The 24,416-nt window shown below is 45.2% G+C and overlaps 1 protein-coding gene across 3 annotated transcripts in view; it reads right to left on the bottom strand.

Moving 5' to 3' along the window:
• ELP1 (elongator complex protein 1) overlaps positions 1–24,416 on the bottom strand; it is an 882,162-nt gene that overhangs the window by 214,130 nt on the left and 643,616 nt on the right. For all 3 annotated transcript variants that reach the window (XM_033918172.1, XM_033918151.1, XM_033918160.1), the window contains exon 31: positions 17,611–17,724. In XM_033918172.1, the coding sequence (XP_033774063.1) occupies positions 17,611–17,724 (114 nt within the window). The remainder of the gene's footprint in view (positions 1–17,610; positions 17,725–24,416) is intronic.

The following is a 24,416-nucleotide window of genomic DNA, read 5'->3' as shown; positions in this document are numbered from 1 at the left end:
AGGATCTAATGAGACGTAGTTTATAAAAAGTTTTTAACTACGGAACTAATCTGATCATGGAAGGATAGTTCATGGTCCAATAATACTCCCAATATTTTTGTCGTCGTCACTTTTTGTAGTGGGAAATTGTCCAAGAAAATTTGTGATGCAAATGTAAGATCTTTTTCCATGGAAAACACATTATTGAAGATTTAGATGGATTCAGAGCCAACATGTTGTCTTTTAGCCATTGACTAATTTGTTTTAATTTATTGTTTGTGTTCGTTATCTCATTAGAATCGGCAGTATTTAATGGATGTAAAAGCTGGATGTCATCTGCGTAAGCAAAAACGGAAAATCCAATGGATTGACTTAATGTGAGAAGTGGAGCTAAGAAAATATTGAATAAAAGGGGGGACAAAATAGAACCTTGAGGAATACCATAAGAGTTTGTATAGTTGCTTGATGATGAATTATTGAAAGTAACTTTAGCTGACCTGTCTTAAAAATATGATTTAAACCAGTGGTCTCAAACACGCTGCCCATGGGCCGCATGCGGCTCTTCAGGTGCTATTTTGCGGTCCGCGGTCTGGACACGATGATCAACTGCTCCCTTGCTGCAGTTGATTATTCCGGTGAAAGCTGCGGCCGGTTCCTGGTGCCATCCACACCAGCATTTCTCTTCCCCCTTCCCTTGTGGAGCAGCAGCGTGTCTGGCCGGCTCAGTCATCGTTCCGTTCAAAGCTGCGGGTGGCGGCTCCTCACGGTATCCACTTCTGCATCGGAAGCCTCTCTGACATCACAACATCAGAGAGGCTTCAGACGCAGGTGCGGATCTCGCGAGGAGCCGCCACCTGCGGCTTTGAACGGAACAATCGACTGAGCAAGGGAGCCGGCCAGACACGCTGCTGCTCCACAAGGAAGGGGAGGGGAAAGAGAAATGCTTCTGCTGCATAGGAAAGGGGGAAGGGAAATGCTGCTGCTGCTGCACCACAGGGAGGGGGAGGGAAAGGGGAAGAGAAATGCTTCTGCTGCACAGGAAAGGGGTAAGGAAAATGCTGCTTCTGTTGCTGCTGCACCCAAATTGGGGAAAGAGAGGGAAGGAAGGAGAAGGAAGACAAGGGAGAGGAGAGGAACAAGAGATGCCAAGTTCATGGGAGGGAGGGAAGGAAAGGAGATACCAGACCATGGAGGGGGAGGGAGAGATGCCAGGGCATGGGGGAGGGAAGGAGATAGATGCCAGACCAGGGGAAAGGAAGGAAGGAAGGAGGGAGGGAGAGAAAGGAAGGAAAGAGATGTCAGACCATGGAAATAGGGATGAAAGTAGAGAGAGATAGAAGGGAAGGTAAGACATGGAAACATAGATTTTGAAAAGAAAGCAGAAAAATTGAATATTAAGTTAATGTCAAAGATGGATGCAAGGCAGAAAGTGAAGATGGAGAGAAAAACAGTCAAAGGACAAGAAGGCCCTGGAAACATAGTTAAAAGCACAGAAAAATAAAGTCACCAGCCAACAAAGGTAGGGAAAATGATTTTATTTTCAATATAGTGATTGAAATGTGTCAGTTTTGAGAAAGAAAAGATATTAAACTTTAAATGTGAGGGCTGCAGAAAAAATAGAGTACTTGGAGGGCTGCAGAAAAAATAGTTAATGTCTTATTAAAGAAATGACCATTTTGCATAAGGTAAAACTCTTTATAGTTTATATATCTTTCCTTTTAACTGTTAAAGGAAATTTTTATAAACTATAGTTTTACCTCATGCAAAGTTGTAATTTCTTTAATAAGACATTAACTATTTTTTCTGCGGCCCTCCAAGTACCTACAAATCCAAAATATGGCCCCGCAAAGGGTTTGAATTTGAGACCACTGATTTAAACCAGTTTAGAACTTGTTCAGAAATACTAATGGAAAACAGTCTCTTGATGAGTAAATGATGGTCAATAGTGTCAAATGCTGGAGATAGATCGAGTGAAATCAAAAGTACCGATTTATGGTATCTCAGTCTGTATTGGGACAGAAGGGGTCTCGGATCACGCCCTCATCTGGAATGATGTGGCTTTGGACTCTCAATGCCAGTCACAACGCTGTTGGCATTTTCCTGCTTATCTTTACACTAGTCCTGACTTTAAAACCTATCTGCATAAGAAATGGGATGATTATAAGAGGTATAATAGCACATTTGCTCCGGATGCTGTGCTATATTGGCAAGTCTCTAAGGCAGTTCTGCAAGGAGATATTATAGCATATTTCAGCACACATAACAAACCCATGTCTCAAAGCATACAAAAGCTGGAAAAAGTTATACAGGGCTAGGAAGCAATATCTTCTTATGCATCTGCCACGTGATCTTGTTAATGGCATTCTACGAAGGTGGCTCTGCAAACATTATTGCCAGTGACAACCCAGAGAATGCTCATGTATCACAAATATTGCTCCATAAACATGGAAACAGAGCGGGGAAACTTTTATCTAGTTTGGTGAAGCAACAGGGAGGGAGGGGGTCCTGCTATATTCCATCTATGAAAGATGGCCAGGGAGTTACTTATACAGAAACTGCCAAGATCTCAGAGCTTTTTCACTCATATTTTAGTCAAGACTATCAGCAAGGGGAACCTATTAATGAAGCTCACAGAGTCTTATTGCAAGGGTCGGGCATGCCTTGGTTCTCCCCCAAGGCACTTTCAGCCCTAGATGGCCCCATTAAACCGAAGGAGCTGCTTTCCATATTGGGAGCAGCTAAATGTGGATCAGCACCCAGGCCAGATGGGTTCTTTTATGAGTTCTATAAGATATTGCAAAACCAGCTTTGCCAACCCTTGTTGGCTTATTATGAGGGATGTACAGCAACTGGCTCCTTTCCCCTACACGCTGAGGCATATATTAGTTTAATTCCCAAGTCTGGTGGCTGCCCAGATACTCCAGCGGCATTTCGGTCCATTTCTTTGATTAATATAGATCTCAAGATTTTTTTCTAAAATATTGGCCAACAGCCTGTCTCAGCATCTACCTTAAGTGATCAGTGATGAGCAGACAGGCTTTGTCAAGGAGAGGCACTCGGTTCTTAACATCCGGAAGCTGGTGTTGGTGGTGGAATGTTGTCAACAATGTGAGGTCTCGGCTATTCAAGTTAGCTTGGATGCTGAAAAAACTTTTGATAAGGTGATCTGGAAATTTTTTTACTTTGGAATATGTAGGGATCTCAGGGTGATATTTGAAGGCCTACTGGTCAATGATAATTTTATACAGATCTTTCCCATACAGGTGGGCACCCATCAGGTGTGCCCGCTCTTATTATTTTTGCTGGTGTTGGAACTTTTCTTATGTATGATCCTTCTGAGGAAGTTGTTTGCGGGGTCAGTTTGGGGGACAGATGCTTACAGTGTTAGCTTTTGCTGACGATTTGCTCTGTACTCTTACAGCTCCCGAGTATTCCTTGGGCACTCTCCTTGGGATGGTGCAAAAATATGGCACCCTTTCTGAATTTAGAATAAATGCTCAGAAGTCCAAAGTGTTGCCAGTGTTAGTGCAGGTTAGAGAAAGATGGTGGGAAAGCTTTCCATTGGTATGTGCTGGGGACACATTAAAATACTTGGGTATCCCAATTCCAGCTCAGCTAACTGAATTCTATCGAGTGAATGTGCAGCCCCTTCTACAGGACACATCTCAAAATGGTATTGTGGCAATCCCTCCCCATCTCCCTATTAGGTTGAGCCCACCTACACAACATGATAGCAGCTCCGGAGTGGTTGTATAAATTTCAAATATTAGCTGTGTGTTTTAGACAGAGAGAAGAGGCACAATTGCATAGAATGCTTCAGAAATTTTTGGGGCATGGCAAGAAACCTAGGCTCATTGTGTGTAAAGCAATGTTAGCCACATGAGTTACGGTACCAGTTATTAACATGTTTCAACTATGTTTTCTCTCACTGAGGTGGAAACGCAGCTCCATTCCTCAATACATTTGAGTACCCTATTGCATACACCTCCAGCTCATCTGTCAGTGTACCTTAAAGACTGCATCTTGGTACGCCCCCTACTTTACATCTGGCATAGAGAGCTGCACAGGAACAGGGACGAAGGGAATCCCGCAGAACCCGTGGGGATCCCGCAGGTTCCCACTTTGGGTCGCGGAGATTCCATGGGGATGCTCCCTAGGGTCGCGGGGATCCCATGGGGACGCCTCCTAGGGTCGCGGGGTTCCTGCGGGGTTTGATGCACTCGAGCCGTGAGGCTCGTCTTCTTTTTCCTACCTGTCCTGCCGCAGCACACACCGACATGAAGTCTTCCACGATGTCAGCGCGGATGTCGGAGGGAGGGCTTAAGCAAAGCCCTCCCTCCCTCCGACGTCAGCGTAGACATCGGGAAGACTTCTGGTCGGCTGTGTGCTGCGGCAGGGCAGGTAGGAAAAAGAAGACGAGCCTCGCGGCTCGAGCTCCATTTTGCTTGCAGATGAGGGCTGGGAGGCGGAACACAAAAGGGGGGAGGGAGTGCGTTTTTGGCACAAGGCATGAACTTGGGAGAGAGGATGGAGGAAGGGAGGGAAAGAGGTGCTGAGGTGAGGGAGGGAGTCCGTGTTGGACACAAGGCATGAACTTGGGAGAGAGGATGGAGGAAGGGAGGGAAAGAGAGGGAAAGATGCTGAGGTGGGGGAGGGAGTGCGTTTTGGACACAAGGCATGAACTTGGGAAAGAGGATGGAAGAAGGAAGGGAAAGAGATGCTGAGGTGGGGGAGGGAATGCGTTTTTGGACACAGAACACATGAACTTGGGAGAGAGGAAGGGAGGGAAAGAGATGGTTGTGTAAACGGGAATGGAAAAAAGGAGAAGTTTTGGTCATAGGGAGAGAGTGGGTACAGATGAGAGGGAGAAATATTGTGGTGGAAATGGAACAGTGGGACAGATTGAAATGGATGCAAGGGGGGGGCACGTGATGCCGGGTCGCTGAACGGAAGTGCCTCCGTGTAGCTCCGGGCCGCGCCAAATCTTCTTGCTATTAAATCCTGCTTTCACTCATTGGCGCGGCGTTACATTTAGTGGAGTCGGCAACTCTTCTCTTCCTGCCTCGCGCACGCAGTTACTCAGCTGTGCGGGGAGTACCGATAGCAGCGAAGTCGGCGAGAACCGCGAAGACAGACCGCGGCAGCAGGAAGGCAAGATGGCGGAGGCGCACGAGGCACTTGTCTTCATGCTGAAAGCGGCAGCAGTCCAGGAACTTACTCGCTCGCTTACCCTGGTGATGGAGGATAAGCTTGCCACCATCCACACCTTTCTGGCAGACATTAGGGAGAGCCTGGACTCCCAGGCTTCAACGAGCGGAGGACCGGATAGCCCAGCAAGAGGACTTTTCCGCTAACTTTGAAGAACGCCTCCGCACTTTAGAATCAGCCAATAAATCCATGGCAGAGCGTCTTGAGGACCATGAAAACAGGGGCAGGCGTAATAACTTGCGCTTTGTGGGGATCCCTAACTCCATCCAGGATGTTGATCTCCGTCAGTGGCTAGAGAACTGGTTGCCTCGGGCTGTCGCTCTGTCTGATCTGCATGTACCACTTTGCATTGGGCGCGCCCACAGATTGGGGCCACGTCGAGATGAGGAGACCAGACCCCGGCTGGTCATTGCCCGGTTCCTCAATTTTGCAGTGAAAGAGAGAGTGCTGGCTGCCTACCGGCATGGAAAAGATCTGAACCTGCAATTTGAGGGGCACAAAGTTCTTATCTTCCAGGATTTTTCACCACAGGTCTCGTCTCGACGCCGGGCCATGGTGCCCCATTGCAGCGAGCTCTACAGGTGCAGCATCTGATTTTCCCTCCTGTATCCAGCTAGGGCCCGAGTGACTTACAATAATGTCACCACTTATGACACTCCAGCGGCACTGGAGGGCTTCCTCAAATCACTCCCTGCTGTGGCATGTGGGGACCGCGGAGTCTCTTGCATGTAGAGGATCTGCTTTTGTACAGGTCGCTGGACCGGCCCCCCTCTGCCCAGTTGTTTTGTCTATCTTCGGCGAGTTGGCTGTTGGGGGGCTGTAGCTGAGTGGTGCCTGCGGTTGGCTGAGTTTTGCCCCTTTGCCCTGCCGGATGTTGAATCCGGGGGCGGCGCGTTGGGCCCTCTGTGCAGGGTGCAAGTCTGCTGGAGTTGTCTGTCCTCGGGGCATGGAGATCTCACAATGGAGAATGGGCAGCTGGGCCTCTGTCTGGCTGCAATTCGTCGGAGGCTGCTCCTTGGCTGTACTCGACTCTCTTGGTCTGGCTGTACCACTCTGAACGCAAAGACCCTTTTTCTTGCTTGGGGGGTCCTGTTCCTGAGCAAGCTCTGATTGACTTTTGTCAGTTACATCCATATGGCCTACTCACTTCTATGGCCTTTGTCAGCTCCTATGCCTCCTTTTCTGTGGGGCTCACTGTTTATGTGCCTTTGTGCTGTTTTCCATTTTGTGATTGCACATATGGCCTCTTGCTTCCATTATATCAGGTTGGGTGAGACTACAATATTTAGTGGTGTGGCCTGGGGCTACTTGATGGTTTGTTCTAAGGGTTGGGGAATAGCGGGGATTCTCCTCGCTGTGGATGATTTTCTGGTCGGGCTGGGAGGGTCAGTGTTAGGGTGCTTGTGGAATGTGTGGTAGTATGTTTGGGTTTGTATGTTTGCTTTCTCTGCTGGACGGATGTATGGAGTTGGGGCTTTCCCTTGACTATGTTTCTTCTTATGCAGAGGCGTCATTTGCCTGGGGTGGGATTTTGCTGGGATGTTCCACCCTTGTATTATTGTTTGCTGCATATTTGGTTCCTGATGAAGTGCACTTTTATATGACATGACTCAATTGAATGTGAAATCACTTAATGTGGATGGGATACACTCCCCCATCAAACGTACCAAAATCCTAGCTTATCTTAAGCGGGAACGCACTGATATTGCCTTTCTGCAGGAGACGCATTTAACTCCTCTAGAACATGAAAAACTCCGCAGAGAGTGGGTGGGAGTGGTGGGTCATACTTCCTTCACAGCTCGGAGATGTGGGGTGGCTATACTCATACACAAAAACATTCCCTTTCACCTTCTTCGCCAGATTGCTGATCCTAATGGGAGGTATATTATCATGATTGGGGAACTGTGGGGGAAACCTTTAGTCTTGTGCAATGTCTATGCCCCTAACACGTACACCCATGCCTTTTTCACCTCCTTGGTGGGCCACCTTGCTCCGCTTTTGCCCCAGCAGATTGTATTGGGTGGAGATTTTAATTTTGTAATTTTTGTAATTTTGTATTTTGTAATTTTAATTCATCCACAATGGGACCATAAACCCGCTAAACCGGACATTTCAATAAGGGTGTGCACTTTCTCATGAAGGAATTGGGTCTGCTGGACTCTTGGCGTACTCTGCACCCAGATGAGCACGATTTCTCTTTTAACTCCTACCCGCATTCGACTTACTCTCGCATTGATTACATTCTTATCTCTGTTTCTTTCTTTCCGTCTCCAACGACTGTCCAGCATCTCAGTCCCTCTTGTTTCTGACCATGCTCTTCTGGGCCTTGCCTTACAATTTGGCTCTCCAACTGCAGGTCGTGTTTGGCGTATGTCACCACATCTCTTCACAGATGTTTCCTTCCGTGAATTCTTTCAAAAGAAGTGGGATGATTTTGCTCACACTAATTCGGTGGAGGACGCGGGCACAGTCATATATTGGGAGGCTGCTAAGGCGGTCATCCGGGGGCATATTCTTGCTTATTCTGTTTCCTTGAAAAAACGACGTGATGTAGAGCTCCTTGCTTTGTCTAGGGATCTTGCTGCCTATCGGACTCTCCATATATCTCGCCTCGATGACACTACAAAGAAAACCATGAGTATCCTTAAATCTAAAATTAATAGTCTCTTGGATCAACGAGCTAGTCGTAATTTATATTGTTACAAATATAAACTACATCGGTGGGGTGATAAAACGGGCCGGTTGTTGGCTAATTTGGTGCGCCCTCACAAAGCACGGCATACCATTACTTGTATCAAAGACAAACGGGGAGCTACCCATGTTATCCAACAGGCTATTACGCAGCAATTTGTGAAATTTTACTCCGATCTTTACGCTGGTCAACCTTTTGATGCAGCTGCTAGCGCTCAATTCTTCCAGGGCATTTCTCTTCCCACGTTGTCTGCTGACCAATGTGCCACTCTTAGTGGCTCAATTACAGACAAGGAGCTACAGGTGGCCATCACAAAACTTAAACTAGCCAAAACACCGGGACCTGATGGTCTTGGCTCTGAATTTTATAAACTTTTGGACTCTTCAGCTTTATTGTCTTTACGGAGTTATTTTATGGGACTTTGCGCTACTACTCCCCCAGGGGACTCCCATAATAGGGCACATATTATCATTCTCCCCAAGCCTGGGCGACCGCTTGACGCCTTGGGGTCTTATAGGCCTATCTCCCTTCTCAATCAGGATCTTAAAATTTTGGCTAGTATTCTTGCAGCGTGACTCAATGAATTTTTGCCGTCTCTCATTCATGAAGACCAGGTGGGCTTTGTACCGGGCAGGCATGCCTCCATGAATCTTTTGAAGGTCCTCGCAGTGTTGCAGTCTCCCCGTGCCATCAATGAGCGAGCGCTTATTACCAGCTTGGATGTCGAGAAGGCGTTTGACATGGTCTCCTGGCCCCACACTTGATCGCTTTGATATTAGAGGTGACTTCATTGTTTGGCTGTTGGCGTTATACCATAACCCTCACTCTCAGTTGTTGGTGAATGGTGGAGTATCGGATCCCTTCCCTCTTGGGAGGGGCATCAGATAGGGTTGTCCCCTCTCGCCGCTTCTCTTTCTTCTCTCTTTAGAGCCTTTGGCTGCTCGGATCCATCAGGACCTACGTTTGGAGGGACTTCGGGTGGGTAGCCGGGAGTTCCGCATCAGCATGTTCGCTGACGATATGCTTCTCTATGTTAATCATGCTGACCGGACCCTGCCCGCATTAATGTCCATCATTCACTCTTATGGTGTTTTTTCCGGCCTCAAAATAAATTTCGATAAGACGGAGGCTCTTCTGTTAGGAGCTTCAGCTGTGGAACCTTGGTGTCAGGGATTGGGCGTCGACATTCCCCAAGGAAGTTGAAATATTTAGGTATCATGCTCTATCAAGATCCCCGTAAACTGTACGACGCAAACATCACAGCTACTATTGGACGGTTTAAAACCCTTTGTCTCAAGTGCCAATCGCTCCCCCTTTCCTTGCTCGGTGTCGTAGCATTAGTGAAAATGGTGTTATTTCTGAAATTGCTATATACACTGCAAACAATTACAGTCTGGATTTCCCGCACGGACGAGCGCTCCTATCAATCTATTGTCCGTTCTTTTGTTTGGAGGGGGAAGGTGGTTCACATCAATGCTCTTAAATTGTCACAGAGTCGAGACAGGGGGGGGTTAGGCTTACCTGCTCTCTGTGTCTATAATGTTGCAGCGCTTCTCCGCTGGATACATGAGCACATGGTCTCATCGCGTCGCTATTCTCCTGCAGCCCTGCTTGAAGACTGCTGCTTACCCTGGTCTTTTTCGTCTTTCATTCATGGGGCGGTGGGTCTGGTGCTTCTGCTCTCCCATTCCTCTATCCTTTCCGAAGAGCTTGGCGTTGGTGGCGCCTGCAACAGGAGAGGTTGCCAACTGTTTCCCCTTTTCTTTCTCTCCTTCGCAACCCTGCTTTTGTTCCCGGGGTGGGGGGCCTGGCGGGTCTGAAAGGACGCCCGGAGCGCAATATGACTTTGGGTTTTGCACTGACTTTGGGGGGAGGAGTGTTTCCTTCCTTTGCTCAAATGCAGGCCTCGTGGTCTTTACCCCCTGCCCATATTTAAACTTACCTCCAGATCCATCACTACTATCATTCCCTGACACGCATTCATGGGGAGGGCTGGGGTTATGGCACTTTGGATACGATTTTCTTATCCACTCCCACTGAGCATAATAAAATATCCACTTGGTACAGGGCGGGGAGGGATAGACTTGGGGAGCAGTGTCTCCATGTTCTGGTCGGAGAGTGGACCAATGAACTTGGGATGGATGTCTCCCTCCACGATATTCAACTCCTATTCCACACGCTATACCTCCATGTGAAAGCGGCAACCCTGCAGGAGACCCAATTCAATATCCTACACCGCTCTTACCTTACCCGAGCCTGGGGACATATTATAGGGCTCTGGCCTACTGATACCTGTCTTAAATGTAAAACCCATAGGGGTACTTTCCTTCATTCCTTTTTTGCTTGTTTAAAACTGACTTTCTGGGATTCAGTGAAGAGTTGCCTGGCTGTTCTCCTGCACTGTGCGATGCCCTGGAATGTACCTGCTCTGTTGTTGGGGGAAGTCCATGACCTGCAACAACATGGCTTGGATTTCCCCTTTCAGAAATTTGTTCTACGTGCAATCCTTGTGGGGAAAAAGCTCATCCTGACATATTGGACTTCCGAGGAGGCACCCTCCTACACCTTGTGGATCACCATGATGAAACAACAAGCCCGCTTTGAGCTGGACACTTATGCATCTCGCCCACAGGATCACTGGAAGACTTACTGTTCCCTCTGGCTACAGATTTTGGACATGGATGCTTAGTTGCTACAGGCAGTTTCTTCTTCTGTATTAGTGGGTGTAGATTCCTGGGTTTTTTCTTTTTTTCCCCCTTATCTACTGCCCCCCTGTAACTGTGTGTTTGTGTTTATGCCTGTGTGCGTGTTTGGTTGTGTCTTGTAGTGCATGGGTGTGTTTTGTAAGTATGTGTGCCCTGCATTTGCTTGTAGTATGAATGTATGGATCATTTGGGGATTCTGATTGTTGTTGTTCTTCTACACTAAATTGGATGGGGGGCGCTGGGGTGCGAGCTGTTCCCACATTTACCATACTGTAGTTCTGTGGTATCCTCTGTATATTTCGTATGTTTTCTTACATCATGTCACACTCTGCTACTATATGATACCCTGTTTGTTTGCTTTGCTGATTTGTGGTTGGCTCTTGTTGCCCAGTTGTCTCTTGTCTCAATAAACATGATATTAAAAACAAAACAAAAAAAACAAAAAACAAAGAAATGGATGCAAGAGAGAGGAATGTTGGACATAGTAGTGAAGGGAATGGAGGGAGAGATGTGGCATGGTGCTGGAGAGGGGTGATAGAAGGAGAAATGTTGGGCATGGGGCTGGTGGGCAGGCACGAAAGATGAGAAAGGGATAAATGCTGGACCATGGTAGTTGGAACCAATGGACAGCAACAGAAGAATTTACAGAAGATGGGAAAGCGGAAAAAAGAAACTGGGACCAACTTACGGAAAAATAAGTCTCCAGACAACAAAGGTAAAAAACGGAATTTATTGACTAAAATATGTTAGCTTTGGGAAATGTATTTAGCAGATGTTTTTGTATTGTGTTCAAAAGAAAATGAAATGCATTTCTGGTTTTATTTCTACAGTGTTGAAGTACTTGCTGACCCTTGTTGTGACTGGTGGGGATCCCCAAGCACCACCAGCAGAGGACCTCCTCTAGAGACGGCCAGAATTCCCCTCCACCAAGCACAGCAGTCACTGGCAGCATCCTTGAGCCACTGAGGTGCCAGCATCTGTGACTCAGGGACGCTACTGCTGCCTGCCAAGCTTGGCAAAATGGACCCCCGGCCAACGGCAAAGGAAGTCCTCAGCTGACAGCTTGGGGGTTCTCATCAGCTGAGTATTTATATTTTATATTTACTTTAGAGGCTCTGGTAGAAACCCGTTTACAAAGTATGTATTCTTCCCAATTAATATTTCCAAATTAATAAAGTGTCTTTGCTTATTTTTAAATGGGTCTCTACCAGAGCCTTTAATTCAGTAGCATAATTAAATGAAATAACTATTTCTGAAGTTTATAGGGATGGGCGGGGACGGAGGGGATTCCTCGTGGGGATGGAGGGGATTCCTCGTGGGGATGGGTGGGATTCCTCACGGGGAAGGGTGGGATTTTGGCGGGGACGGGTGGGATTTCTGTCCACGCGCAACTCTCTAAGTCTGGTACTGGACTTACCAATATATGAAGCTGTCCCCTCATATAATCCCTTTCCTCTCTATAAGGAACAACCTGGATTTTTTGCCGGGCACAGATCAGAGCTTTCTGGACTGGAAGAGCAGGAACATTCATTACCTTTGTCATGTTCTGACCTCCAGAGGGGACTTTTAAATCTTTTGTGACTTGCAACTGGAGTTTCATCTCAGCAGTAAGGATACTTTTGCCTACCAACAGCTGCGTCACTACTTGAGCACATTACCAAAGGAACATTTGACCAAGGAGAAACAAGAGCGCATGTCTTCTTTCTATTCCTTTGACTCACTCAGTAAAATATCTCTTCGTTGTCATCATACAGCCATCCGGGAGATGACACCCTCGACTGCATATAAGCTGCTAACAGCGACCTGGTCTGAGGACTTGCAATTTGTCATCTCAGAGTCTCTCTTGCGATCTTATGTTACATACTCTTGTGCTATCCTGGATGGCTCCCTCCTATGGGAAATACAATACAAATTCCTGATGCGACTGTACATATCACCACGCCAAGCATATGTGGCTTCATACAGACCTTGTGATTCCTGTCACAAATGTCAAGCAGCTTGGGCAACACTGGGACACACATGTTTTGGCATTGCTCAGTTGTTCAGGCCTTTTGGTCTGCTATTACTACCTTTATAAAACAGCATTGGAAGTGTAGTCTGATGGAGTCTCCTGCTCTCCTGTTTGGGGCTCCTGGTGGGACATGGCCTATCTCTAAAGGATTACAAAGGTTCCTTCATATAGCTGTGATAGTGGGGAAAAGAGAGATCTTGCTCACCTGGCTGACTCCTGAGGAGCTGCAGTGGAGTGTCTGGCACACTCACATGATATCGCTCTTGACACTAGAGTGGCAAGGTATTCACTCCCTATCTTCCTCTAAAGACCAACTGTTCCAATAGACTTGAGAATCTTTCTGGGATTCTATGCCACACGTTGCACAAAGCAGAGTTCTGAACTTTCTTTAATCCTGGTCTGTGGTACTTGTTTTGCTCTGTGTATTGTATTTTCTGGTATGTGCAGAGAAGATTTTGGGGGGAGAATTTGGGAGGTTGGGATTGGATTGGGTAAGGCCTTAAAATTGTGGAAATGTGGGTCTTGTCTGTAGGAACTGTACCACACTCATTCTCTTGTGCTTTGTTATTGGAAGCTGGAGAGACGGTGCCATTACTGGAAGAGACGCTGACATGCAAGCAGTCTGCTATACTAGTTGGTGGGTCATGGGAGACCTCAATGTCGAGGCACATCTATGAGGAAACATCTAGATGAAAGGAAAGTGGTCCTTGGTGCATAAGTGCTTATTGTGTATCGGGGAAGTCGATGCTTGGGAGGATAATAATAATAACAACAGTTTATATACTGCAGGACCGTGAAGTTCTATGCGGTTTACAATGATTAAAAGATGGTACAACTTGAGTGGAATAAACAGAGTTAAGAGCTAGTGATTAACAGGTATTGATTAACAGTTATTTTGCAGTAAGATTGTACAAGTCAGCTGCCAAAATACTTCAAGGAACAGATGTTTTTAGGCGTTTCCTAAATTCCCCATACGTAGTAGGCGTAAGCAATTGATCTAGATCTTTACCCCATAATGCTGCCTGATGTGAGAGAAGGTGTTGATGATGTCTTTTAAGTTTACATCCTCTAACTAGAGGGGAAACAAAGTTCAAGTGTGAGCTTCTCTTATGTCTGTTGGCTGAAAAAAAGAAAAGGTAGTAGTGGCATGCTTAGAAGCGGAAGAATGTTTGAGCTTCTTAAGTGCCACATTCTGTATTGCTCGAGGCATTGATGAAGATCTACAGTCTTGCTTCTGCAAGGTGCTCAATGCTCTGGATGTGGTGTCGATGCACTTGGCACTGATGTCGATACTGGGGTAATAGGAGACTGAGTATCGGGCTCCATGTTCCCCACCTGCTCGATGTCTATCCTGATGCAGTACTGAGAAGTTTATTGAACTGAAGTTTTGGGGCTTTGAGTGACCTCTTTTGCATACAGAGACAAAGGACACAGCTAATGCCTAGATGTTCTATGTAGGTCAGAGCCTGAAATTGTCTGTTTAAATTGAGAGCATTTCTTTATACCACATGGTACTGCCTTTAACAGAGGTGAAAATGGCCAATGCTAAATCAAAGGGATCTCAAGTGAGTAGTATCCCAAAAACAGCGATGCTCCTAAGAAGAAAAGAGGGCTTGAGGTTGCCAGAAGACCAAAAACTGAAAAGTTTACAAGAAAATGAACCAATGTTGGGTTAAATACCAGAACATGATAAAAATAAAGAATTATTAAGAGAACTATGAAAAAGGACGGGAAGCCATAAAAAATTTAGAAAAGTTTGATGCACTGAAAAGAAAACTGGAGATGGCTTCTCAGCTCTGTGGAAAATGAAGAACTGATGGTTCTACAAGCCGGTCCAGTGAGAAGGCAGCTACATTTGCACTTGATAATGCCTGTATGAGTTCCGTGGATGAATCACCCAATGTGAGATTATTATGCATAGTTGTATATCCTTGGAGAAATAAACACAGACCTTCAATGTAAATCTTATATTGAAATTATTGCAGAGATCACAATATGCTCTAATAGCCTCTGCAATACACCTGTTGGCTACCTGCTTTTCTTATTCACCAGATTCATTTTGTTATAAAGCAATTGACAAGACAGTATAAGATAATTTGAATGCAGTCTTCTGCATGTTTCCTTTAGTTATATAAAAAAAGCTAGAACTACTCAAAGATAAGAGCTGTAGATCTTGGTCACAATCCCCCAATCAATCAGGCTAACATTTGGTTTATTCAGTTTTATATCCAGTCTTTCTGTGTAAAAGTCCAACATGTTAAAAATAACACTCAAGTTAGTTTACCAGCAGTCCCCATTTTACGAACATCTGACTTTTGTCAGACTTGTACGTATGAATGGGGCACTCATTCCACCTTCTGTGTTCCAATGCGCCCCTCTCACTCCTGTGGCCTAATGCGGCCCTCTCTCTCCTTCCCTCACCCCATTCTGTGCCCCACGTTTGTGCCTCCCTCCAGTGGGTGTTTACCTTCTTCTGGCTCCCTCCTCCTTCCAGCCGTAGCTGTTTCTATGCACCAAGCTGTGGGCAGCGGCTCCTATGCATATCCTGTGGCTGAGCCGGAAGCCTTCCTTTGAACATCGGAACCTCCTCCTCCGATGTCAAAGGGAAGGATTCCGGCTCAGCTGTGGGACACTCACAGGAGCAGCTGCCCGTGGCTTTCTGCAGAGAAACAACTGCGGCTGGAAGGAAGAGGGAGCCGACCAGAAGAAGCTAAACACCCGCCGGAGGGAGGCACATACTTGGGGTACAAAATGGAGGGAGGGAGAGAGAGAGATGCTGAGGTGGGGGAGGGAACAGAAAGGGTGAATTGGGTGTCTAGTGAGAGGAGAAGAAATGGTGCACATGGAGAGATGAAGAAAGAGGAGAATTGTTGGGCATAAGGAGGTGGTGGGAGAGGAGTGAGGGAAAACGACCTGCAAAGGAAGTGGTGAGACCGCTGGACAACCAAGGAATAAAGGGAACGCTAAAGGAGGACAAAGCAATCGCTGATAGACTAAACACATTTTTAACCTCTGTATTTACCGAAGAGGATATACACAGCATACAAGAACCAATCAGGCTATATGCTGGACGTGAAAACAGGCAACTGACAGGGTTAATGGTCAGTATAGAAGAGGTATGCAGGCAGATTTATAAGCTTAAGAGCAATAAATCCCCGGCACCGGATGGCATCCATCCGAGGGTCATTAAGGAACTAAAAGAGACCATAGCTGAACTGCTTCAACTAATAGTCAATCTGTCGATCAAATCGGGAAAGATCCCGGAGGACTGGAAAGTGGAGAATGTTACGCCAATCTTCAAAAAAGGTTCGAGGAGAGACCTGGGAAACTACAGACCGGCGAGTCTGACCTCGGTACCAGGAAAGACGGTAGAGGCGCTGATAAAGGATCACATCATTGAACACCTTGACGGACACGGTCTGATGAGGACCAGCCAGCACGGTTTCAGCAAAGGAAGATCTTGTTTGACGAACTTGCTGCACTTCTTCAAGGGAGTCAACAGGCAGATAGACAAGGGCAACCCAGTCGACATTGCATATCTGGACTTTCAGAAGGCGTTCGACAAGGTTCCGCATGAACGACTTCTTCAGAAAATTGCGAGCCATGGAATCAAGGGTGAAATACTCACATGGATTAAAAACTGGCTGGAGCATAGGAAACAGAAACTGGGGGTAAATGGACAATACTCGGACTGGAAGAGCGTCACCAATGGGGTGCCGCAGGGCTCGGTGCTTGGACCCGTGCACTTCAACATCTTTATAAACAATCTGGACATAGGTACGACAAGCGAGGTGATTAAATTTGCGGACGATACAAAGTTATTCAGAGTAGTGAAGACGCCTGGGGATTGCGAAGATCTGCAACGCGACATAATTAGGCTTGAGAAATAGGCATCGACATGGCAGATGAGATTCAACGTGGACAAGTGTAAAGTGATGCATGTCGGTAACAAAAATCTCATGAACGAATACAGGATGTCCGGGACAGTACTTGAAGAAACCTCTCAGGAAAGAGACTTGGGAATTCTGATCGACAAGTCGATGAAGCCATCTGCGCAATGTGCGGCGGCAGCAAAAAGGGCAAACAGAATGCTAGGAATGATAAAGAAGGGGATCACGAACAGATTGGAGGAGGTTATCATGCCGCTGTACTGGACCATGGTGCGCCCTCACCTAGAGTACTGCATATAGCACTGGTCACCACACATGAGGATGGACATAGTACTACTAAAAAGGGTCCAGAGAAGAGCGACGAAGATGGTTAAGGGGTTGGAAGAGCTGACTTACAGCAAAAGATTAGAGAAACTGGGCTACTTCTTCCTCGAACAGAGGAGATTGAGAGGGGACATGATCGAAATATTCAAGGTGCTAAAGGGGATAGACTTAGTAGATAAGGACAGGTTGTTCACCCTCTCTAAGGTTAAGAGAACAAGAAGGCATTCTCTAAAGTTGAAAGGGGATAGATTCCGTACAAACATAAGAAAGTTCTTCTTCATCCAGAGAACGGTAGAAGACTGGAACGCTCTTCTGGAGTCTGTCATAGAGGAAAACACCCTCCAGGGATTCAAGGCAAAGTTAGACAAGTTCCTGCTAAATAAGGGCATACACTGGTAGGGCTAGTCTTAGTTAGGACGCTGGTCTTTGACCAGAGGGCTGCCGCGTGAGAGGACTACTGGGCATGATGGACCACTGGTCTGACCCAGCAGCGTCAACTCTTATGTTCTTAGAGATGCATGGGAGAGAGAGAGAGAGAGAGATGAGGGGGAGTAATGACGGATGTGGTGGTGGAGAGGGAACAGTGGAATGGATAGAAAAGGATGCAAGAGGGGCCTCAAGGAGGTGGAGAAGGTGGGAAGAATATTAATATCCGAACTGCAAACAAATTCAACTTATGAACAGTTAAAAAAACGGAACCTGTTCTTAACCCAGGGACTGCCTGTATCTGAGCCTTCAAAATAGCAAAATGTAAAATGCAATTATAGACAGCATAAACAAATAGAGCTGGGAGAAACAAACCTAGATGTTCTTGGTGTGTTTGCTGTTTAAACTCTCGAACAATGGTGAGACGCTGCTTGTGACGCACAAATGTTGTATTCTGAGATTCCAAGAACACCAAATGACGTCTCTGAGCTGCATAATGGAAAGAGAAATAAAAAGATATTTATGTCCTTATCTTGATAAGATCTTTTCCAGTACAGTCATTCTACACAAATGGGGTACCTCCCAATGGCTGTGAGCCATCTGCAGAAGGAATCCATTCTGGATTTTTTCTGTGTCCCTCCTCTATTTCAATGGGAGCTCTATTGCCACCTATAGTTGGTACCTAAGCATAAAGAGCTCCATCAACACTATGTGAAGTAGGGACAACAACGGGAACTTTCCTAAGTATCGATTGTTCTGCCTAAATAAAGTAACCTTAAAATTAGAGAATGACATGGGGAAAAAACTTTGTCCCCGTCATTGCCCCGTCCCTGTGACCACCGACCCTGTCTCCGCCCCATCCCCGCAACCACTGTCCCCATCCCCGTAGCATCCATACAAGCCTCAGTACTGCAATATTTAGCTTATTCCTTCCTTATAAATCAAAGTTCTGGCTGCTGAACTAGAGAAAGAGATGTTCAGCTGGCAGGGCTTTGTTTATAAATTTTTATCAACACAACTAATATACTACTTTATTCTAAAGCAAAAAAATAAAATAAATATAAATTATTTTTCTACCTTTATTGTCTGGTTTCTGCTTTCCTCATCTTCTCCTCATTCATTTCCTTCCATCTACTGTCTGCCTTCTCTGTCTCTTCCATATGCTCTGTTACTGTGCCTCTCCCTTCCATCTTTCCCTCCACCCTCCCCCCCAATTGGTCTGCCACCCATCTTCTTCCCTCCGCTCCCCCCATAGTCTGGAATCTCTCTCTTCCCCATTGCCCTTCAGCATCTGTTCCTCTGCACCCCACCTTCCCCAGTTTCCTTCAGCTTCTGCTCCTCTCTAGACCACCTTCCCCAGTTCCCTTCAGCATCTGTTTCTCTGTAGCCCACCTTCCCCAGTTCCTTTCAGCGTCTGTTCTTTCCACCCCACCTTTCCTCCCTTTCCGCTCCTTACCTTTGAGGCAGGCAATTTCTGTAAAAGTGCTTCCTACCAGCAGCTGGAAAGTTGAAATCACATGCAGGAAAGGTCTCTGATGCAACTTCTGGTTGTGTAAGAGATGACCTTTACAGCAGCCACACGTGATTTCAACGCTCTGGCTGCTGGTAGGAAGCACTTTTAGAGAAATTGCCTGCTGCGAAGGTAAGAAGCAAGGAGGGAGATGCTCAGGTAGCGGCAATTGGGTGGCAGCGATCAGGAGGGAGAAAGATGCTTGGGCGGTGGCAGCTATAAGTATGGAGGGAAAGAGCACAATCGGTGACCATGCGCGTTCCCTCCCTTCATTGCGGAGACAAGGCCATTCACTGTTCCACAGGGCATTGAATGGCCTTCTCCCTGTACCCGCGGCGACCAATCCTTTTCTCTCCCCCATTTCGGCGGATTACCCGCGGCTAGCCACAGGTAATAGCCACCGTGTCATTCTCTACCTAAAATATCAAATACTGGAACAGCCAACAGAAGCATCAAAAGAGCTTAGGAACAACTCCTGTATGTAATTTGAACTTACAGTATACACAGAATATTGTATAAAACAGGACTGCCCAATTCCGGTCCTCAAGATCTAACGGCAGGCCAGGTTTTCAGGATATCCACAATGAATATGCATGAGAGAGATTTGACTACACTGCCTTCTTGGTATTCAAATCTCTCTAATGCACGTTCATTGTGGATATCCAGAAAACCTGGCCTGCCAGTTGATCTCAAGGACCGGAATTGGGCTGCCCTGGTATAGAACATAAGAATAGCCTTACTGGGTCAGACCAATGGTCCATCAAGCCCAGTAGCCTGTTCTCACGGTGGCTAATCCAGGTCACTAGTACCTGGCCAAAACCCAAGGAGTAGCAATATTTCCATGCTACCGATACAGGGCAAGCAGTGGCTTCCCCCATGACTTTTCCTCCAGAACTATGCTATCCGCAATTACCACATTCTCTGGCAATGCGTTCCAAAGCTTAACTATTCTGAGTGAAAAAAAAATTTCCTCCTATTGGTTTTCACAGTATTTCCCTGTAAATTCATTGAGTGTCCCCTAATCTTTGTAATTCTTGACAGAGTGAAAAATCGATCCACTTGTACCCCTTCTACTCCACTCAGGATTTTGTAGACTTCAATCATATCTCCCCTCGGCCGTCTCTTTTCCAAACTAAAGAGCCCTAACCGTTTTAGTCTTTCCTCATACAAGAGGAGTTCCATCCCCTTTACCATCTTGGTTGCTCTTCTTTGAACCTTTTCTAGCACCACTATATCTTTCTTGAGATAAGGAGACCAGAATTGAATGCAATACTCCAGATGAGGTTGCACCATGGTGTGATATAGGGGCATTATAATATTCTTAGTCTTGTTAACCAGACCTTTTTAAATAATTCCTAGAATCCTGTTTGCTTTTTTGGCCGCCGCCACATATTGGGCAGAAGGTTTCATCATATTGTCTACAATGATACCCAGATCCTTTTCTTGGGTGCTAACCCCAAAGTATCCGGTAACTGTGATTCAGGTTATTCTTCCCAATGTGCATCACTTTGCATTTGTCCACATTAAATTTCATCTGCCATTTGGATGCCCAATCTTCCAATTTCCTAAGGTCCGCTTGCAATTTTTCATAATCCGCATATGTTTTAACAACTTTGAACAGTTTAGTGTCATCTGCAAATTTAATCACCTCACTCATCATTCCAATTTCCAGATCATTTATAAATAAGTTAAATGACACTGGTCCCTGTGGAACTCCACTGTTTACTCTCCTCCATTGAGAAAAATGACCATTTAACCCTATCCTTTGTTTTCTATCCAATAACCAATTTCTAATCCACAACTGAACTTTGCCACCTGTCCCATGACACTTTAATTTTCTCAGTAGCTTCTCATGAGGAACTTTATCAAAAACTTTCTGAAAATCTAGATACACTATTATCAACTGGCTCACCTTTATCCACATTTATTCACACCTTCAAAGTCAAGCAAATTTGTGAGGCAAGATATCCCTTGGCTGAACCCTGCTGACTCCATCTCATTAAATCATGTTTGTCTACATGTTCCACAATTTTATTTTTTATCATTGTTTCTACCATTTTGCCCGGCACTGAAGTGAGGCTTACCAGTCTGTAATTTACCTGATCTCCCCATGAACCCTTTTAAAAATTTGACATAACATTGACTACCCTCCAATCTTCAGGCACTCCTTTGGGTGGCTTTGATAAAGTACTGAGCTTTCATGTCAGTGATTTTCTGTAAGAGGAATGGAAATTAATAAAAAATATTGGGAGTCACACTAGATTGTCATCTAACCATGATAGAATATACTGATTGAGTGATAAAGAAATGTTTTTTCGCACTATGGAAATTAAACACCATAAAAAAAATACTTTGATCCTCTATCCTTTAGATTATTGGTGCAGGCATTAGTTTAATCAATACTAGATTTTTGCAACATTGTCTATTTGGGAACTCCAAAGAAAGTATTGATAAAATTGAGACTAGTGCAGAATACAGCTGTCCGACTGATGTTTGGATTGAAGAAAAATGACCATATTAGGCCTTACTATCGATTGCTGCATTGGCTGCTGGTGGAGGCGCGAGTTCTATTCAAATTTTCTTGTATCTATTTTAAGTTGATTTGGGGATTGGCCCCAACTTATCTTTTATCTCATTTCGTGTTGTACACGTGTTGTACAGCCCAAAGAGGAAAACTAGGAATTTACATTTATTTGCTTATCCAAAAATTACTGGCTGCAGATACAAAACTTTTTTGGATAAGACTCTTGCATTTCAAGCGGGTAAACAGCAGTCCTGGCTGGGTAAATGCATTGGTGGAGCTATGTTGTCTTATGGTGCATTTCGAAAAGAAAGTAAGTCAGCGCTGTTTGACACATTTATTTCCTAAATGTGGGTACTATTGTTAGCAAAATTTTTCACTGAGTATAATTAAGAAACTTGTATTTTTAACTATTTGTATTTCGCTGATTGTCCAGCCTTCTTCTGTGTAAACCGCCTAGAAATCGTTTGGTTATGGCGGTATAGAAGAATAAAGTTATGTTATGTTATAAAGAAGAACGGGAGGAGGGCGTTATGGCTCATTGAAAGCTTTAATAGGCAAGAGGAGATCAATGCCTAATGATAAAAACTATAATACAAATTTCACTATTCAACATAAAAAGCTTAGATGTTCTGAAGATTGGTTTGATAAATGCTGTCTGTTCAAAACACGATAATTATCTCTGATTTAATTGAAGATGAAAAAAGGGTGCATAAAGAACCAAACAAAAGACCCGGCGTGGATAACTAATGAAGTGAAGAAAGCGATAAGAGATAAGAAAAAATCATTCCGGATGTGGAAAAAGGACAAAACCGGGGAGAACTGGAAAGAGCATAGGAAGCATCAAAAAGAATGTCACAGCATGGTTAGAAGAGCAAAAAGAGAATAACGAAGAGAGGCTAGCCAGAGCAGCACGTCATTTCAAACCGTTCTTCAGATATGTTAAAGGAAAGCAGTCGGCAAGGGAGGAGGTGGGACCACTGGATGAAGGAGACAGGAAGGGAATGGTGGAGGAGGAAAAAGAAGTGGCGGATAAACTAAACATGTTCTTCTCGTCAGTATTTACAAGAGAGGACACATCCAATGTGCTGGAACCTGAAAAAAATCTTCAAAGGAGATCAAGTAGAAAAATTAACATCTATGGAGGTAAGCTCGAAGATGTACTCAAGCAGATAGATAGATTAAAAACTGACAAATCTCCGGGCCCAGACAGAATCCACCCTACAGTATTGAAAGAGTTAAAAAAGAAAATAGCAGAATTACTACAATAGGTTTGTAATCTATCCCTGAAAACAGGGGTGATCCCGGAGGATTTGAAGATAGCAAATGTTACATCCATCTTTAAAAAAGGATCGAGTGGTGACCCGGGGAACTACAGACAGGTAAGTCTGACTTCGGTCCCAGGGAAGATGGCTGAAGCGCTGATAAAAGACAGCATCGATGAGCATCTAGAAAGGAATAAACTGATGAAAACATTCTGCAAGGGACCCCATAGACATCGTATACTTAGATTTCCAAAAAGCCTTCGACAAGGTATCCCCACGAACGCCTACTACAGAAACTGAGAAGCCATGGGGTGGAAGGGGAGGTGCATAGATGGATTAAAAATTGATTGGCGGGTAGGAGTGAAGGGCCACTTCTCGGACTGGAGAAGGGTCACGAGTGCTGTTCTGCAGAGGTCGGTACTCGGACCGCTGCTGTTCAATGTATTTATTAATGACCTAGAAACAGGGACGAAGTGCGAAGTTATAAAATTTGCAGATGACACAAAACTTTTTAGTGGGGTTAGGACTAAATAGGACTGTGAAGATTTACAAAGGGACCTGAACAAACTGGGAGAGTGGGCGAATAAATGGCAGATGAACTTTAATGTAGAGAAATGTAAAGTCTTGCATATAGGGAACAGAAACCCGATGTACAGCTATACGATGGGAGGGCTGGTAATGTGTGAAAGTAGCCTAGAGAAGGACGTAGGGGTACTGGTGGACAAAATAATGTAGCCATCGGCACAGTGCGCAGCGGCCTCTATGAAGGCAAACAGAATGCTAGGTATTATCAAGAAAGGTATTACAACCAGAATGAAGGAAGTTATCCTGCCGTTGTATCAGGCGATGGTGCGGCCACATCTGGAGTACTGCGTCCAATATTGGTCGCTGTACCTTAAAAAGAATATGGCGATACTCGAGAGGGTACAGAAAAGAGCAACGAGATTGATAAAAGATATGGAAAACCTTTCATATGCTGAAAGATTAGAGAAACTGGGGCGAAGGCTTAGAGGGGACAAATGGTAAAAGAGCCGACAAGAGGCAACGCCACCTTGGACTTGGTCCTAAATGGCCTCACGGGACCGATAACAGAAGTGGAAGTCATGGTTCCACTGGGAACGAGTGATCACAATGTAATCAACTTTAAACTTGACATCGGGAAAGGGAAACATGCCAAAACCTTAACCACCACCTTGAATTTTAAAAAGGGTAAATACGATAGCATGAGAGCCATGGTAGAAAAACGACTCGGAAAGATGGTGGACAAACTTGAAACGGTTGATCAGGCATGGACCCTACTGAAAAATACTATCACAGAAGCACAAGATCTCTACATTCCGAGGATTTCCAAAGATCGGAGAACAAAGAGCAAAAGAGAACCGGCATGGCTTACCATACAGGTGAAGGAAGCCATAAAAGAAAAGAAGGACTCTTTCAAAAAATGGAAATGCATAAAGACAACCGAAGCCTGGAACAAACATAAAGATGATCAGAAGAAATGTCACAAGGCGGTGAGGGATGCAAAACAGGAATATGAGGAAAAAATAGCCCAGGAGGCCAAAAACTTCAAGCCCTTCTTTAGATACGTGAAAGGGAAAAACCTGCAAAAGAGGCAGTGAGACCCCTGGATGACCAGGGAAGAAAAGGGTACATCAAGGAAGATAAACAAATCGCAGACAAACTAAATTCCTTCTTTGCGTCCGTCTTTACGAAGGAGGACACCTCAACAATACCTGAAGCGGAGAAAGTGTTTGCAGGAGAAATAGAAGACAGCCTCACCACAGTTGAAGTGGACTTAGACCAGATATACTATCAGATCGACAAACTTAAAAGTGACAAATCCCCTGGACCGGATGGGATTCATCCGAGAGTCTTAAAGGAATTG

Source organism: Geotrypetes seraphini, chromosome 1 (assembly GCF_902459505.1).
Source record: "Geotrypetes seraphini chromosome 1, aGeoSer1.1, whole genome shotgun sequence".
Lineage (NCBI taxonomy): Eukaryota > Metazoa > Chordata > Amphibia > Gymnophiona > Dermophiidae > Geotrypetes > Geotrypetes seraphini.
The sequence above is the reverse complement of the archived record's forward strand: the minus strand, read 5'-3'. Positions and strand labels throughout refer to the sequence as shown.